The 18,888-nt window shown below is 39.9% G+C and overlaps 1 protein-coding gene across 2 annotated transcripts in view; it reads right to left on the reverse strand.

Moving 5' to 3' along the window:
• Nucleotides 1-14,848: 14,848 nt before the first annotated feature.
• GLCE (glucuronic acid epimerase) overlaps nucleotides 14,849-18,888 on the reverse strand; it is a 150,966-nt gene continuing 146,926 nt past the window's right edge. For both annotated transcript variants that reach the window (XM_051980777.1, XM_051980776.1), the window contains one exon: nucleotides 14,849-18,641. In XM_051980777.1, the coding sequence (XP_051836737.1) occupies nucleotides 17,617-18,641 (1,025 nt within the window). In that variant the 3' untranslated portion in view covers nucleotides 14,849-17,616. The remainder of the gene's footprint in view (nucleotides 18,642-18,888) is intronic.

An 18,888-nucleotide genomic window follows, 5' to 3' on the forward strand; every position in this document is an offset into this window, starting at 1 on the left:
CAGAACTAAGCTCCCGTTTTCCCGACTCCCGGCCCGGCTCTGAGCCCCTGGGGCGTCTCTCAGTCATGGGGATCATTTTTTGAGAAGAGGACCTGGGGCCACCTTCTCATCCCAGTCCAGCAGCAAGACAAAGGTCAGGACACCTGGAGATGGCCCAGGAGGCAGCGGGTGATTCTCAGTTAAGTGAGACCCCTTGAAGACTTTAGCTTAGAAAGCCCAGGTGCTCTCATTGCATCCGGGGCCAGACACAGATCAGGACGCCTGGAGATCTCCGAGTCAGGGCATCCCCTCCCCGATATCGAGGTCCTCCGGGAGAACAAAGGGCAGACAGCACGGCATGGAGCAAACTGTTCTCATCCGCCAGGGAAAGACATCCCCGAACTGACCCAGGGCCCCGGACCGAGTCTGCCTGCTGAGAGCTGTGCGCCTGCCGCGCGTGCTAAGGCTTCTGGGAGCCACAGGTGAGGGTTGGGTGAAAGGTGGACCCTACGGGTGGATGATCAGCCCTGAGAAAACTGGCAGACCCTCACCTGAGAGGGGCTCGTCCTCCCAGAACTGCCTGAGGCGGTAATGCTCGCTGACCTCAGCCTTGAAGTATCGGGAGGATTTGCACTGATAAAGGAACACATTTCAAACAGCGAAAGAACTACAAGCAAAAAAGCAAAGTCAAGAATGGGAAAAAGAAAAGCAAATGGACCAGGAAAGAATAAGGATAAAAATGGGGACGAAACTGTCTTGAATGCCAGTCAGAGGAGATTGGAGAAGATATAGAACAAAAAAATAGGAAACTATTAAGGTTTAGAGCATGGGATTAACATTATGAAAATAGTTTTAAGGAACTTCTTTAGTGAATTATTATTGAGTGAAATGAGGTAGAGTTGAGAGATCTGGATTAGGATAGAATCCTGGATTCTAATCCTAAATCCCCAGTGACTGTCTAATTTTAGGCAAGTTTCTTTTCTTTTCTTTTTTTATTATAGCTTTTTATTTACAAGTTATATGCATGGGTAATTTTTCAGCATTGACCCTTGCAAAACCTTCTGTTACAACTTTTCCCCTCCTTCCCCCCACCCCTTCCCCCAGACCAATACATGTTAAGTATATTAAAGTATAAGTTAAATACAATATATGTATACATGTCCAAACAGTTATTTTGCTGTACAAAAAATAGTGTACAATTAGAAGGAAATCAAAAATGCAGGTAGGCAAAAATAGAGGGATTGGGAATTCTATGTAGTGGTTCATAGTCATCTCCCAGAGTTCTTTTGCTGGATGTAGCTGGTTCAACTCATTACTGCTCTATTGGAACTGATTTGGTTCATCTCATTGTTGAAGAGGGTCACGTCCATCAGATTTGATCATCATATAGTATTGTTGTTGAAGTATATAATGATCTCCTGGTCCTGCTCATTTCACTCAACATCAGTTCGTGTAAATCTCTCCAGGCCTTTCTGAAATCATCCGGTTGGTCGTTTCTTACCGAACAATAATATTCCATAATATTCATATACCACAATTTATTCAATCATTCTCCAATTGATGGGCGTCCACTCAGTTTCCAGTTTCTGGCCACTACAAAGAGGGCTGTTGGGCAAGTTTCTTTATATCTTTAAGAATCAGTTCCCTGTTATGTAAAGTGAGTCTCCTAAGTAAAGGTAAAAATAGGCTCTGTTTTGGGGCATCTTTCCTGGGATTAGTTTATAGAACAATAAGGGAGACCCCAGGATGTAACAGATGGAAAACCCCACATTTTTCACTGTTCTCTGCCAGGATTCTCAATGGGGCAATTTGTCAGGCTCGATGTAATGTTATTAGCATAAATCAAAATTGTCCGCAGTTGTTGAAATTTATTTCAGTGCCTCCTGGCTTTGAAGTCAAAACGACATTTAAATAGAGCCATATAATGTACCAAAAAAATGAAGCTTTTGGGGGAGTGGTTACTGGCAGTTTCTTGGAGCTGCTGCCCGATACTTCTCACAGGTGATTTGCTTCCAGAAAACTCATCAATAGACACACCAAAGATCCAAATTGCTCTCATTAAAGGCAAACAGTAACTGGTGCATTTTATCCCAAAGAGAGACATTTTTATTAAATGGATTTCTTTACCCCAGCTGCTGGCAAAGATGTTGTCTTTCTGGTGAATACTATTAAAGAATTAATTCTGCCCTTATTGCGGAGGTAGAAAACCTTTTAAAAAGCTTCGTCCTCTGGGTGAAGTTTTCATGAGCAATGTAGCTGCAGTCACTGGTCTGGAAGAGACGGAAAGGCATGGTCAGGAAAGATTTTCTTTAGAGGAACAGAACAAAACAAAAAATGATTTTCTTCATGTATACTAAGTATTGATGGAACAGATTCTCTGTCTCTGTCTCTTTTTTTTCCTCTGTGTCTCTCTCTCTCTATCTTTGTGTCTCTCTATTTCTGTCTCTCTGTGTCTGTGTCTTCCTGTCTCTGTTTCTGCCTGTTTGTGTCTTTCTCTGTGTCTGTTTCTGTCTCTGTCTGTCTCTCTGTGTCTGTGTCTCCCTGTCTCTGTTTCTGCCTGTCTGTCTGTCTTTCTCTGTGTCTGTTTCTGTCTCTGTCTGTCTCTCTGTGTCTCTGTTTCTGTCTGTCTCTGCCTTTGTCTTTGTCTCTTTTTTCCTCTCTCTCTCTCTCCCTTCCCCTCTTCTTTGTCTCTGTTTCCTGTCTGTCTCTGTCTGTCTGCCTCTCTCTAACACACACACACACACACACACACACACACACACACACACACACACACTCCCCCAGTGGCACCTTACATCACCACCTTCCCCTTCTCCATTCTCCATCAGAAGAGGAAACATTTTATTAAGGTTTGCATCAAAATGGACATATGTTGCTTGGGAAAGTAAGCAGATGGGAGGGAAGACTGGAAACTAGTCCTTTCCCATTGTTCACCTCTCTGTTCGCCTTGTCAGTACGCCAGTGTAAGCCTTTACAACCGCCTGCCTTGCCTAGTGTAATGGCCTCCACTCCCTTCTCTCCCCAACCTCCATCCCTTCTTTACAATGTCAGAATGATCTTCCTCTGCCAAATTCAGTCACACCATTACTTTGTTCTAAAACCTTCAGTGACTCTCTCTTCCTTTATAAGCAAAAAGAAAAATTTTGGGGGTATCTGGCCCCTCACATCTGATTCCAGGCTACCTTTCCAGCCAAATTCTCTCCCAAACTCTTTGCTTTGGTCTAACTAAGCTATTTATTTACCCTTTGAACAAACACCCTATATTCTTGCCTCAATAGCTCTACTCACTTTAATCCCTCATCTAAAATACCCTCTCTCCTCTTCCTTTCCTTACTGAATTACCATCTTTCCTTCAAAGCCCAATCTGAATGCCATGGTCTTTATGAGCCCTTCTACTCCCCTCTCCCCCCATTATTACCGATCTTTGCCCCCTTCTGACCTCACATACCATTTTGTTTCCACTTATCTAACACAATTACATAATATTGTGTACTATAGGGATCTGGGTTTGTGTCATCCCTTTACTAGGCTGTAATACCTCCTAGAGGTTTATTATGTAAACTGTGATTCTCTCCCTGACTAACATTTTAGGTACAATACGTCCAATCCTATAGGTCTCCTCTCCACTCAGCTGGATGGTTTAGTTGATAGGGCATTGAACCTGAAGTCAGGAAAAACCTGGATTTAAATCTATCTGACTTACTAGCTCTGTGACTCTGGGGAAATCACTTAACCTTAGTTTCCTCTGCTGTATAATGGGGACAATAACAGCCCTTACTTCCCAGGGATTATTATGAGGCTCCAAGGAGATATAATATGTATAAAGTGTTTAATACAGTGCCTGGTAAATATTACTTTCTCCTGACAAACCCATTTCTGAAACTCTGGGCTCTTTGCTAAGTATACAAAATATACCAGATATGTGTCTATACAAAGTATGCTAAGTAAGTGAAGTTCCTGCTTTCAGGGATCTTGCACTCTATACAGTGACAACATGTACATATGTTGGTATGTGCAGAAAAGTGAATGAACAGTAAAGACACTAGTGACTGTTAGGATCAGGAAAGATTTTACAAAGAAGGTGGCATTTGAGCCAGAAGTTGAGGAAGATCAAAGATTCTAAGAAGTAGAAATGAACAGGAAGAAGATTGTAGTCATAAAGAACAGCCAATGAACAAAGCACCAAGATGAGAGATGAAGGGGAGGAAGGATGGAGAGGCAGGACAGGGCCAAGTTGTGGAGAGCTTCACTTGCTAAACAGTTTAAACTGATTAAATATGAGGGCAGGGAAAATGAGTTCAAAGATGGAAGTGCATGACCTCCAGTGATATCTTCTCTCCCTGAACTCCTATAGTACCCACAGTTTGTATTGAAAACCTAGTGTATGATTCTGTGCAGTTGTGATGTTCCCTCTTGTTTTGCGTGAATTCTTTGTACAAATTAGCAGCGTGATGGCAAACTTTTAATTAATTAAATGTATTTAGGTAAATCAAATTAAACAATTAAAATTTGGAGGGGGAAATTACATGCCACATACTTTAAAAAAATTCTTTTCTCCCTTTCTCCCCCACCCTTTCCTCTCCTGAAGAGAGCAAGCAGTTGGATATATGTTAAATGTGCATAATTTTTCTAAGCACACTTCTATATTTGTCTTGCTACGCTAGAAAAATCAGATCAAAGGGAAAAAAACATGAGAAAGAAAAATTTAAAAAACCAAGCAAACAATAACAACAAAAAGATGAAAATACTATGTTTTGATTCACATTCATCTCCATAGTTACCTCTCTGGATGCAGATGGCACTGTCCATCACAAGTCTACTGGAACTGCCTTGTATCACTTCATTGTTGAAAAGAGCTGTCAGAATTGACCATTGCATAATCTTGTTGTTGCCCTGTACAATGTTCTCTTGGTTCTGCTCACTTTCCTCAGCATCAGTTCAGGTAAGTCTTTCCAGGCTTTTCTGAAACCAGCTTGCTGGTCATTTCTTATAGAACAATAATATTCAATTCCATCCATATACCATAACTTACTCAGCCATCCCCAACTGATGGGCATCCACTCAGTTTCTAGTTCTTTGCCACTACAAAAAGGGCTGTCACACACTTTAAAATATTATTTGCATTATTGAGATTATCTCCATTATTTTCTTTAATCTGGAGAATGAAATAAATTAAGCTTTACTTTGTAGAGTTTGCTGATATCTGAGGTGTAATTTGCTCAAAATGAATTTAACAATCAGTTCTCATGGTCTGGTTTGAATTGGCTCTAGCACACCTTTGCTCCAACTGCACTTTATTCTCCTAAACTAGCTTCTTTTGTATCCTTCACTCATATAGCAACTGTTAAGCAGAGCCATTGTTCAAATCCCATTTTAGGTACTTATTAGTTATGAGACCTTGGATAAAACATTTGGATTCAGAAAAAAATTTCTGGAGGGCAAGGGCTGATTCGTTTTTATCTTTGTATTCTCAGAATCTGGTAAAAAAGAATCTAGTGCTTACACATTGTTTTAAGATTTGCAAAGTGCATTATAAATATTATCTTATTTCAACAGCAGCTTTGGAACAGAGTTGCTATTTCCCCCATTTTACAGATGAGGAAACTGAGGCAAACAGAGGTTAAAGTGACATCCCAATTTACACAGATAGTTAGTGATTGAGGATGGATTTGAACTCAGGTCTCCTTGACTCAACTCTATTTACTATGTCAGCTAGATGCCTCAGCACAACTAATAGTGTCTTGCAATACTCAAATGTTTGTTAAAGTTAATTAGAATTGGAGAGGAATCTGGAGGTCATTTAGTCCATCCTTCTCATTTTACAGGAGAGGAAACTAGAATTCAGAGAGAAGAAATCATTTTTTTTTTTTAATACCCCAGGAGTAGTTAAGTATGAGAGCTTGGGTTAGAAATAAAGTTTATTGATTTAAAATCCAGGAATTTTTCTATTTCACAGAGTGGTGGTGTAAAGATCAAAAGAGTATACACCCTGTTGTAAAGAAGACTTTTTTTTTTTTTTTTTTTTTAACCAGTGAGCTCCATTTAACAAAATTCCATTACAATGAAATGACTTTGGATGCTTTATGGAGCTTGTAATGAAGAGATTTTACTTCCTTTTCCTCCCCCCCTTCCTCCCCGCCAAAAAAAAAAAAAAAGAACCAATGATAGGAAAGTAAAATGGTGACTATTTCTAGAAGAAGCTATGTAGATGGGATTTTCTATAATAGCAACTCTAAAAGGTTATGACTTTGTGCCTTAAAACACAGCATTTTGTTTCTCTTGAAATGTTTCCTTTAAAGCAGCCTCAGCCCTAAACGAAACAGATGAACAATGTGTAATAAATTAAACCTGGAGTGTCACTTATTGCAGAAAAGAGGATTATAGCTTGGGAGTTGATCATGTAGTTTTTAACCCTTCACTTTACAGATGGGAAAACTGAGTCCTGGAGAAGTTTAAGTAACTTTTCCAAGTTCACCTGGGTGGACTAGGATTCGAATCCAGGTCTTCTGATTCACTATGTTCCCTCTTATTCATGCCACGCTTCTTCCTTCTTATGCACAGATCTGGGTGCAGCAGTTAGGGTGTCTTGATGAAAAGGAATCGATTTGAGTCTTGACTCTTGGCCATGTAGATCTGAGAGCATCCCCTGGTGGGTGGTCAGTAAATGTAGAATGAATAAGTGATGTACTATTGATGAGGTGTGGGATTAAGGGGGAGAGATGCAGATCCAAATGCAAAAGAATTCAGGAACCCCCAAATCTGTGGCAAAAGGAAGTTTTATTGTCCACTAAGAAGGAATTCTTTTAGGAGCAAATTTCTAATGAGGAAATTTGCAAAGAGTGTGTAAACAGACCCCAGTTTTATGAGCAAATCTTGGCCTGGGGACTAGGGGGCAGTTTGAGCTGATTATTAGACCCAGATCTCCAATTGAATGAAATCATTTTGAAGGCTTTTTTTCCTCCCAGAGTCTGGAATTTCCTGAAGGGAATTTGGGCCACCCCCAAAGATCAATGGAGGGTGATTTGACCAAGATCTCCAATTGAATGACATAGCTTAACTTGGAAAAGGCTTGTCTGGAAAAGTATGCTTTTCTCCAGACTTTTCAAAGTCTGAGACCCCAAAACTAGTTTCAGGGTTCACCCTGTCACTATGTCACTGAGGCCAATTGTGAACTGGAGCATTGATGACTTTTAGTCATACTTTATTCAATAGCCCCCATTTATAGTGCATGAAAAAGCCTTTCAATGCAATCTCTAGGCAAAGTTTGGGGAATATAAATAAATAAACATAAAGGAGTTCACATTTAACAGGGAAAGAAAACACATGGAAATTTCAGTTAAGAGTCAAAAGCAAAAGCTCTATGGAACTTTAGGGTTTAGTGGCAAAGCAGATGCAAATATCCTTTTTCCCCCTCAATACCTTTTTTCCCCCCAATTATATATATAGTTTTCAACATTCACTTCTGTAAGATTTTGAGTTTCAAAATTTTCTCCCTCTCTCCTTCCCTTACCACTCTCTCCATAAAATAGCAAACAATTTGATTTAGGTTATACATGTACAGTTATTTTAAATATATTTTAATATTAGTCATGTCATGAAAGAAAAATCAGTGAGTTAGAGCCAACATGGCAGAATAAAAGCAGAAACTCGCTGACCTCTACCCCCAAGCACTCCAAATTGTTTAAATGATGACTCTAAATTGCACATGTTTAACTCATATTGGATTACTTTCTGTCTAGGGGAAGGGAGTGGGGGAAAGGAAGGAAGAAAAATTGGGAACACAAGTTTTGCACGGGTGAATGTTGAAAATTACCTTTGCATGAATTTTGAAAATAAAAAGCTATTATTTAAAAATGAATAAATAAATACATAATGACTCAAAACAAATTTTAGAGCATCAGAACACACAAAAAGAAGAGTAGAACATCAACAGGAAAGTTGTGTGGCACCAGGGTGGGAGTCCAGTATGCAGTCCTGGTGCAGGCCGAGCCAGCACAGCCCCAGCCTGAGTCCCAGTACCAGCAAAGGAAGACCTGGCTTAGGGACCTCTGAACCAGTGGCATCCAGAACTCTCAGACCAAAGGGGACTTGTTAGTAGGAGGAGAGGGCCTTGGGGAACCAGGAACCCAAGAATGAGTATGTGCTGTGATGGGATTGGCAGTTTTGGGGGGCCCACAGGGAGTCTCTTTACTAGTGTTGAGGAAGGATTCTGTTGCTCTAGCACACAGAACTTAGCTACAGAGGGATGGAGATCCTTCTCACAGTTCCAGAGAAGAGGTGTTTGTGGTCAGCTCCCTAGAAGGATCTCTGAAAACAGTTGCACAAAAACCCTGATGGTCAGTACACTCTATACTGGAAATAGAGGGTTAAAAGCCAAGTAGGAAAATGAACAAACAACAGAAAAAGATTCTGACTCTAGAAAGTTACTATGGTGACAAGGAAGATCAAAACACACATTCAGAAGAAGATAAAGTCAAAGTTCCTACATCCAAATCCTCCCAGAAAAATAAGAATTTGTCTTAGGTCATGGAACAACTCAAAAGGAATTCTGAAAATCAAGTAAGAAGAGAATTGAGAGTGATGCAAAAGGAAATACAAAAAATGAATGAAAAGATGCCTTAAAAAACAAAATTGGCCAAATGGGAAAGGAGATACAAAAGCTTGCTGAGGAAAATAATCTCTCTCTCTCTCTCTCTCTCTCTCTCTCTCTCTCTCTCTCTCTCTCTCTCTCTCTCTTTTACATATCCAAACAGTTATTTTGCTGCACAAAAAGAATTGGACTTTGAAAAATCGTACAATTAGCCTGTGAAGGAAATAAAAAATGCAGGCAGACAAAAATAGAGGGATTGGGAATTCTATGTAGTGGTTCATAGAAAACCCTAGAGTTTTCTCTGGGTGTAGCTGGTTCAGTTCATTACTGCTCTATTGGAACTGATTTGGATCCTCTCATTGCTGGAGATGGCCACGTCCATTAGAGCTGATCTTTGTATAGTCTTGTTGTTGTGTACAATGATCTCCTGGTCCTGCTCATTTCACTCAGCATCATCTCTCTGGGATTTTCTGAAATCATCCTGTTGGTTTTTCTTACAGAACAATAATATTCCATAACATTCATATACCACAATTTATTCAACCATTCTCCAGTTGATGGGCATCTACTCAGTTTCCAGTTTCTGGCCACTACAAACAAGGCTGCCACAAACATTCTTGCACATGTGGGTCCTTTTTCCTTCTTACCTTCTTTAAGATCTCTTTGGGGTATAATCCCAGTGTAACACTGCTGGATCAAAGGGTATGCACAGTTTGATAACTTTTTGAGCATAGTTCCAAATCGCTCTCCAGAATGGCTGGATGTGTTCACAATTCCACCAACAATGTATCAGTGTCCCTGTTTTCTCACATCCCCTCCAACATTCTGCATTATCTTTCCCTGTCATTCTAGCCAGTCTGACAGATGTGTAGTGGTCTCTCAGAGTTGTCTTAATTTGCATTTCTCTGATTAATAATGACTTGGAGCATCTTTTCATATGGCTAGAAATGAAAATAATCTCTTGAAAATTAGAATTGAGCAAAAGGAAAAATCAGAATAAAAGGGAAAAATCACAAAAATGGGGAAAAATGTGAAAATAGTATGCTTTCATTCATATTCAGTCTCCATAGTTCTCTCTTTGAATATAGATAGTATGTTTCATCCCAAGGCTATTGGAATTGTTTTGCATCACTGTATTGCTCAGAAGAGCTGAGTCTATCATAGATGATCATCACATAATGTTGCTGTTATTGGGTACAAGGTTCTGCTCACTTCATTTAGCATCAGTTCATGTCTTTCCAGGCTTTTCTGAAATCATCTTGCTCCAGATACTAATTCCTAATATAATAAGTACATTATTTGGAAATAAGATTGCATTTATTTCAATATATTCTACAGTTCCACGTAATGAATAATGGTATTTCATGGGTAAATTGGTCAAGTCTCCTTTATAAGTTGGGAATTAAAGATAGTGGAAAACAATGCATTGGTTGTTAGTGAACACTGAGTACGAGGGGAGCTCTGAAGGCACAGGGAGGAAGATCTCCCTCTCCTAAGTGTATTCCTCCAACTGCTATGTGTGAGGAAGTGGAAAGGATGCTAACCATTGATAGCTCCTAGGGTAGTTGGTCAGCAATAGAAAGGGGAAGTGGGCTCTTGTCTATAAAAGTGTTTCCCAAAGATAAAACAGTACTTGCATTAAATAACACTTCCAAATGGTCATTATATTAATTAGCCTGTAAACCTTCTGTGAGACTGAAAAGCTGCTGTCATGAATTAAAATGAAAAATATATATATTGTTAAATTTACATAAGAATAATAACTGACTGATGTTCTGATAATGCTTGAAGGTTCATAGAGCACTTTTTCCACAATGACCATGCCAGGTGAATAGTGCAAGGATTGTGAATATTTTTCCAGAAGACTCAACTTGTACTGGAGATGGGGTTCAAACCCAAGTCCCTGGACTCCAGCTTAAAACCCCTTATATTCCATCATGGCAGAGGTCATAGGCCAGAGTACAACAACTATTAGGGTCCAGCTTGTGTGAAGGAGAAGATGAAGAGCCCAAGCACAGGTAAGGGGAGGTGGAGGAGACCCTAAGCTTGCTGTGGGGGAGGCAGAGACAGCAAGGTTTTCAAGAAACCAGCAGCAATGGGACCAGGAGAGGTTAAGGTTGGGGACTAGGCAGGTGCCCACGTCAGCTAGACCGCGGGTACAGATTCTAAGCTGATTGGATCCCTAAAGTTTTGAGGTTTTCCTGTGCATATTTTGAAGTGGGCCAATCTCAGTGGAGTTGTGTATGGCAGAAGTTGATTGGCAATAGCATCTGCACCTGGCTATAGTAAGGATGATCTGAGTTTTTAAAATCAGTCTTTTTTTAAATAGCTTTTTATTTTCAAAAAATTTCTAATTTTCAAACACATGGAAAAATAGTTGTCAACACCCACCCTTGCAAAACCTTGTGTTCCAAATTTTTCTCCCTCCTTCTCCCCACCCCTCCTCTAGACAGCAAGTAATCCAATATATTAAATATATTAAAACACATGTGTTTTAATCTGTTTTAAAGAAATAAGTAGAAAAGAGCAGTGAATCCAGAGAATTAGACTCAGTTGAAATCTTTTTATTCAGTGACTCTTCCAAGCACTTATAGGATGGTTCTTTTGGAATGGCGGTGTCTGTGGCACCTTCTGGTGAATACCCTCCATGGCAACAATCTTTCAGGATTAGATCTGATATTTGGAAACAATTGGAAGTTGTTTTCAGCAAGATATGGTAAAAATGGTTGTTTGTCTGTCAGCGGCAGGATTTAAATCTTCCTGTCTCCAAAAGACCCTCAAAGACACCATACTGACTTTTATGTGTAGTTAAAGCAGGGCAAACCATGAAGGAATGATTATATCCTTTCTCAAACCCAGGAGAACAAGGGATATAGAGAGAAAAAATTAAAACATTCCTCCAGTGGTTCAAAGTATTCTCCACAGGATTATAGACAGATCCCTTCTTTAAGAGTCATTTGCAAACCGCCTGGATGTGCATGTGATAATTTGCTACCATCAGTGAGGAAGCAAAACAAATCAGCCGGGAATCCAAATTTGGAGCACCAAAATTGCTCGTAAGCAGACACCAAATGCATCACAGCCATTTAGTATTTGCTTGGGTTTGGGAAAGTTTGTCTAAGTCATTATGTTCGAGCTGGAAGGAAACTTGGAGATTATTTAGTCCAACTGTGGAATTTTTACAAAGAGGTAAACTGAGTTCTAAAGAGCTGTGAAGCAAATTGCCCCAAGTGAGAACAAATTAAACTAGTTCTTCTGTTTCTTAGTCTAATGACAGCATAAGAAGCCCCAGTAGAATGCCTGGGGAGTATTTTGGAAAGCAAAGGTGCTTAAGGCTGCAAGTAGAAGTTAGTAGGAGGGTCTCTGCGTAATGGAAGGAGCCCTGAAACTGAGTCAGAGGGCATTCCTCTACAATTTAATCTATAGTCATTGCCTGAGGTGGTTTGTTTTGTTTTTTCATCTCAAGGGGCTGGACTGCATTTTAAGGTCCTTTCCCGCTCTAAAATCCTACTTTTTTTTTCTTTTAAAGAAGTCAGTCATAGCCATTTCCTCTTCTTATTCACTCTGCAGGTGATAGAATCTAAGTATTTACTTCAGGAAACACAGGGGAGTTGGCACTGTTCTATTAAAATGGGCTGCCCAGATTTCACTTCACAGGTGTTACAATAAGGAGCCATTTCGCCACATGTTTACATCCAAACAAGGTTTCCAGTGGGATTCATTTCCTTACTTGACTAGATTTTCCTCAACTGGAATAAAGCAGCCATTCTCACCTCAAAATGCAATCAGAGATTTCAGGGCACAGATGGGAATACATCGGATTATGGGGCAAAACTAGATTTTCACGGTGTTAAGCCTCAGGTATAGCAGAGGTTTTAAACTAATGGCATCTGAGCAAAATTGTTTGCTTAGTGCCGCGGATGTAGGGTTATTTCAGTCACCAGGATCCTGCCTCCCCCTTCCCTCCCTTTCCTCTGCCTCTCAATTACTGCTGTACAGAAACAGGGGTATTAAAGCAATGTTAGCTTTACATTTCTTTCTCTTTCTGGAAAAGAATTAGTGGAACAATTTAGAATTGCTGTTTAACATGCAGGAGATGTAGCACTTGTACACAAGGTATCAATCATTCTAGGCAGATGGTAAATGTATCTCCTTTCACCGCAAATTGGGCAGCAAACATTCAAATTAATCACCATGACAACATTTAAATTCACTTCTATTTTCAATTTCCCACTCTCAGCGAATGGGAGTAATGAAAATCTAGATTCTGTCTGCAATCTAGATTTTATATCCTGTCATTAAGCAAACCCAGGACATCTTCAAGACACTTGGGCAGGAGGATGACTTCATACATCTAAACAAAAATTTACCATCCAGCATTTATTAATAATGGTGTTGATACTGCGGCACTCTGGATTTTTAAATTCCTAGATCATAAGATTTCAAAGTTGGAAGAACCCTCGAAAACCATCTTTCCCAACTTCCTTTTCTTATAAAGGATACTGAAGTCTAGAAAAGGGAAATTAATTGTACAATGTGAGCAGTGGAGGTGAGTTCCCTCATTCCATGACCTATTACAGTGAGTACAAATACCCTGTTTAAAGTTCTCATTTTTGGAAAATTCCAGGGCAGGCGTTAGGAACAAAGCAAAGTCCATAGTGGGGACTTTGATGTTATAGATGATTCATAAATTAGATAAATCCTTGACAGAGCCAAGATTCAGATCATCTGGTTCAACCTTATTGAATGTGAACCCTAGCCCATTTGGTTTTGTTTTAGAGAATTTTAAAATTAAAATAGTGTATAGCAAGCTGAGCCAGAATCTAATAGCTATTTCCTTATGACTCTGGGTGAAGTTTAATTTCCAATACTTTGATGTGGACAAAGTAATATTCAAGGTTTCAAAAGTTTCATTTCAAATACAAAACTAGAAAAGCCCCACAATGTAATAATGAGCAGATAACCTGTTGGTGACTGTGTGTATATATGTACATATATATATATTTTGTTATGGTTGAGTTGTACAGTGATGTCTGGCACTTTCTGATTCTGGACTATACACTGGAATGGTTTGCTATTTCGCAAACGGAGCTTAAATGGCTTGCCTGAGCTTACACAACTAGTGACTGTCTGAGGCTGATTTTGGACTCGGATCTTGGGGACCCCAGGCCCATCACTCTCTGTCCACTAAGCCACCAAGCAGTCTTCAGGGCTTGCCCAGTGATTCACACAGCTAGTGAGTATCTGAGGCTGAATTTGAATACACACACACACACACACACACACACACACACACACACACACATATATTCCAGAATTTATGTCTATCATATTTCCATATTTATTAAATTTTAGAAAAGAAGCTAGGAGATGATTTGCAAAATGGACTTGCTGTGAGATGCAGTTAGGTTTCCTGATGCCTGGGAGAGCTTGAAGTCTTGAATTGAGCATGGGGGTAAGGATAGCTGTAGTAATTATTGACAAAGTGCTCTTTGAGATTAAAGAGTAGTGGAAATAGGGGAGTATATCTGCTTTATAAGTAACATTCCATCCTGCAGACTTCTGGGAAGAACGATACGGGACCATACTTTTGTATATATATTCATGAATCAAATCCCAATGGGATGTCTTTTTTTTTTTTTAAAGATGACCAGTGGAAGATGGACAAGTACAAAAAAGTGTGGGAAAATATTAATAGAATTAATAGAGTTATCCAAAGAGGAAAGAAAAGGGTAACCTTTCTCCTGATGTGGTATCATCTGATCATTTTATTCCTTGGACTAGAATATTCTCCCTTTCTATTCTGCATAACCAAATTCTTCCCCCTCCATTAAAGACTAGAAGCTGCTATCTTTTTGAAGTCTCCAACCCACTAGGATTTATTTCTCCTTCTCTGAATCCTGACACTTTTTTAGGTGTGATAGTGTAATGTATGAGTGTAAAACCAGTAACAGAGCACTTTGCAAACCTCGTAGTGTGAAAGTTTAGTGGGCCATTATTTAGCCTTGTTCCAAACCGGTTTCCCACATGTTGGCTGGTTTTGTCTCTCCATCTAGACTGCTGGCTGGAGAGCTCACCCTCATCATTCTTGGATCCTCCCAGGGCCCTCAGCAGAGTTTCAGACTGGGCCCATAGCACGTTAACTAGCAAGGAAGTCATGTGTTCAGAAGGACTGTGGAAGTAAGTAATGGGCTGGAGTCATCACTCCATTTACCCCTGGTCTGCTTCCTCCATACTCTCCTGGAATACCAGCGCCAAAACAGCACCACTCAGGCATAGTGCTCTCAAGATAAAAACTTTATTTTACAATTTTATAAAGCAGCTTTACATTAAGCACAAACGATCCATTTACTTTGTATAGAAACATAATACCTTTCCGTCTGCAAAAAATCAAGTTTTGCTGTATATAAAACTAACATGTGCACATTGTGCTTGAATTGCAAAGTCTGTACAGCTTTACAAAGGACTACCCTTCAGAAGGGCATCCAGTAAACACTTTATTGCATATTTAACACATGGTATATAACCCACATGTACAACAAAGAAAAAACAAGAGAAAAGAAAAAGTAGAAGGTGGATGAAAATAGCAGCTTCCAGTGCACAGCTTTCAGACACTGGTTGAGAAAAGAAGACTGCCACATTTATAGAGTTGTGCTTGTGTGTCACTGTTGCATATACTCACATGCATCACGTTTCTTAGATGAAACCTATGTACAATTCTCCTGAATTAAAGGTCAAAAGGAACTCGCATCCCTCCATTGTTGGATGATTTGATTTTACATGTGAAATGCCAAGAGAGGTTTGGGTTCAAATCAAAGTCAGCTACAGACCAGACCAATACATGCTCCATACCAGCCCTATGCTATCCCCAGTACCCAGCCTCGCCCCCAGCAAAGCTCAGAACAGTGCGCAGCTCTCCCCAAGGATGTCTGTGGAGGCAATTATAAACACAAAGAACGGTTTAGGAGGAATGTACCAATGTAGTCTCCACGCGCTTTTCCCCCAATCATGGTGCCATGGGTTCAAGGAGCTCTCTTAGGACCAAGGAAATCATACAGCTGCTGCTACAGTAGAGAATGCAAGGTCAGACCAACAGCACGGAAACCCCAATGCCATTCATTTCTGACATTTCTGGATGAAGTCACTGCATTTCTTTTCTGTACAGAAGCCAGCCGAATGGTTAAGGCAGTACCATACACTCTCATGAATCCTCCTAATCTAGATTCTTCAAGGTGTGCAAACACATCTGGGAGAAGCCCAGACCACTCATCTTTCTAGAACAGCCTCGCTATCAAAAGGAATCAAATGGGGTGATTACACAGACTTTCTGGATTCTGGCACTGAGAAAGAAAGAAAAAAAGCTCCAAGTTCAAAACTTTCAGACTACAAAATTAAAAGTTAAATAGTTAAACATATTGGTTGCTTCAAGCCCGCTTCTTCTATGACTAGATTTATTTTATCTCAGTGCTGACAGGCATCTTTTCCTCAGCTCATGAACTATCTCTTCAGAAGTTTCATTTCTCTTTCTTAATCCAAAAGTAAAAGAGAGTTTGCATTGACAGAGCACATATTTGGTTTCTGGTGATCATTTGGTACAAATAGCCAAGCCATACTGTATCAGACAGGCTTTTTACTTGGAAAGCCGGGGACCTTATGTTTATAATTTATAGAAGTCACAGTATTGCTGTAAGGCATTAAATATAATAGCCTGCAACCAACCAGTTACTAATGGGATTAAGACAAAGGCCAGTGGAAAATTAACTCCACCCCACCCCCACTAGCTCAATGATCTGATCAATGACTCTGAAGGCCTTCATCTATCCAGATAACATTCATGTGGATGTGAGGGGATATGGAATCTGCTCACGGGTAGAAGCAGCTTCTTTTTTTTTTTTTTTTTTTTTTGTCCAATGGCTGAAATAACTTTCTCTAACACTGGAAAAAATATTTAATGCACATTACAGCAATGACTTTCAGTTTGAAAGAAGCATGTGTCTCGAATTTAATGTTTATTCTACATTGTTCCCCCTTAAGAGCATGTATGGGGGTGGGGGTGGGGAATGATTATAACAATGGACTCTGATTCAGAAAGCCCTTCAAGTGAATTACTCTGGGGAAAAGAAACTACTCAGGCCTATTATAAGTTTTAATTCAAGTTTTTCTGCAGGCTATGAAAATTAGATCCTTTATAAATCTAAGCTGATCATAAAGTTTCACAAAGAATATGGTATCAAAACGAACAATTCTTAAGTATGATTCAAAATAACAATACAAAATTCCAGACAGTGACAAAAAGAACCCAATGCCATGGCAGAGGGGATTGATTGATGATTAAACTTTCATCTGATTGGAGATCAAGTTTCATCAAAATGAATGGTAGTTTTGCAATTGTGCAGTCAACTATTTTCACTCTTATTTGTGCTTACAGAATGTAACTTTGAAGCCAGAAAACTGGCTTTATGTTTTTAATTTATACATTTCAAGAAAACCATAAGCTCAAAATATTTCTCCATATATACCAAATTTAACAAATGCTCCCCCCAAATTATTCTGTAGAAAAGAAACATCTTTTAAAAAGATGTACACAGTCCACTATTCAGTTTACAAGTAGACATTTACCTCATTACAGCACATGATTTTTCTTTACTCTGCTTCCAACACACACATAAATAATTTCATTTTAAAAGAGGCCACATACTAAATTTTCAGGCAAGGGCTAGACAGAGGGACTGTATGGCTATTTAATCATTTTCATATAAAAAGAAAATGATGTTTCCCCAAACTGAGTGTGAATTTTTTTTAAGGCATGTCTAATCAAATTGGACTATAGGTAAGCAAAGTAAAGGGAGTAGCCTTTATTGAGCCCTCATGCTAGAAATGTCACTCACACTTGTTAACATCCACATCATGGAATGCAATGATTTTGAATTAGCTTTAAGGATCACTATTTTAAAGTGGTCCATAAAACTCATTATGTGACCTTTTAAAATGTGCCTTGGTTTTTGCTATGAAAGCCTGACTGGTGGTTCCGATTTTGGTCGTGAGCTTTAGTTGTGCTTTGCTCTGTTGCCTTTGAGGTAACTCTTCCACCGCTTGACGAAGTCTCTGAAGACCGGGGCCTCGTCAATGGTGCTCAGCAGCTGCAGCTGGTTGATGTGGGTGGTGTGGTAGTCCCAGCGGGCCAGGTTGGGCGCGCTGCCCAGCATGAAGTGCCGCAGGTCGTAGATTGTGCCCGAGCCGGTGTCATACAAGGGGAGCATGGCCTTCAGGGACTCCATGCCGCGCTCGTACAGCAGCCTGGCTTCTTTCCCTAGCTTTTCCCCAGCAGTTTCTTTTAAGTCATAGAGTCCAATTAGAGAGTACATGAAGCCATTTAAGACAAAGGAGCTAGGTGTGGTTGGATATTCTTCATACCAGTCATATTTATTCATGAAGACGGCTTTCACGCCATGTTGCTCTGACAAGAACTTATAAGGGGCTGTCGCCCGTAAAGCTGAGTCGAGGAATACGTGGTCCTTGGTTAAGAGATAGGCTCTCACTAGGGTGGAAATCGCCTGTCCCTGGGCCATGGCCGAGTACCAGCCAGGCTCTAAAGACCTGAACCCTTCGCCTAACTTTCGTGTCACCATAATTGGCCAGCCACCTTTTTCATCCTGGTTTTTGACCAGCCAGTGACTTGCTGCAAAGAAAGCAGCCATGTGAGCCGTGGTAGAAATGGTGATGTTGTCGAGGAATCCTTTCCCTTTTGCAATTAACCTGACTACTTTCTTGGGCATTATTTTGGTCTGCTTGACAGCTTTTGTGTTGGAGAGACCCACTCCTTTCCTCAGGTCAGTGACCAAGTCTCTCGTGACAGTGCTCCAACTAGTTCTGGGCCCAATGCCATAGTAAATGTCTCTTTCTTTAAAAGCAATCAGCTGAGTATTTGAAACATAATGCACTGTGAAGAGCTGGTTTTTCTCTGTGGTCTCCAAAACCACAGACACGCTCCCATTTGTCTGTAACTTGAGGTCAAAGGAAATAATGAAGTCTTTTGTATTTCCAATCTGTAGAGAGACGCCTTCACTGGTTTCTGGAGGGAGGACATACAAACATACACACACCCCCCAAAAAAAAGTTTGATTAGGAAAAACTATGAATTTGAACATTTTAGTGAAACTCTTCCTGAAAACTACATTGGGATAATAACACCCGATAAAAAGGTAAATCTCACTACTTCAAGGGTATTTAATATAACAATTGTACTCTTAAATTAAAATTAACATTTCAATTTAGGTATCAGTTCATTATTTCTTATTGCTACAATGAATCCAGAATAG

Source organism: Antechinus flavipes, chromosome 2 (assembly GCF_016432865.1).
Source record: "Antechinus flavipes isolate AdamAnt ecotype Samford, QLD, Australia chromosome 2, AdamAnt_v2, whole genome shotgun sequence".
In the NCBI taxonomy this organism is placed as follows: Eukaryota; Metazoa; Chordata; class Mammalia; order Dasyuromorphia; family Dasyuridae; genus Antechinus; species Antechinus flavipes.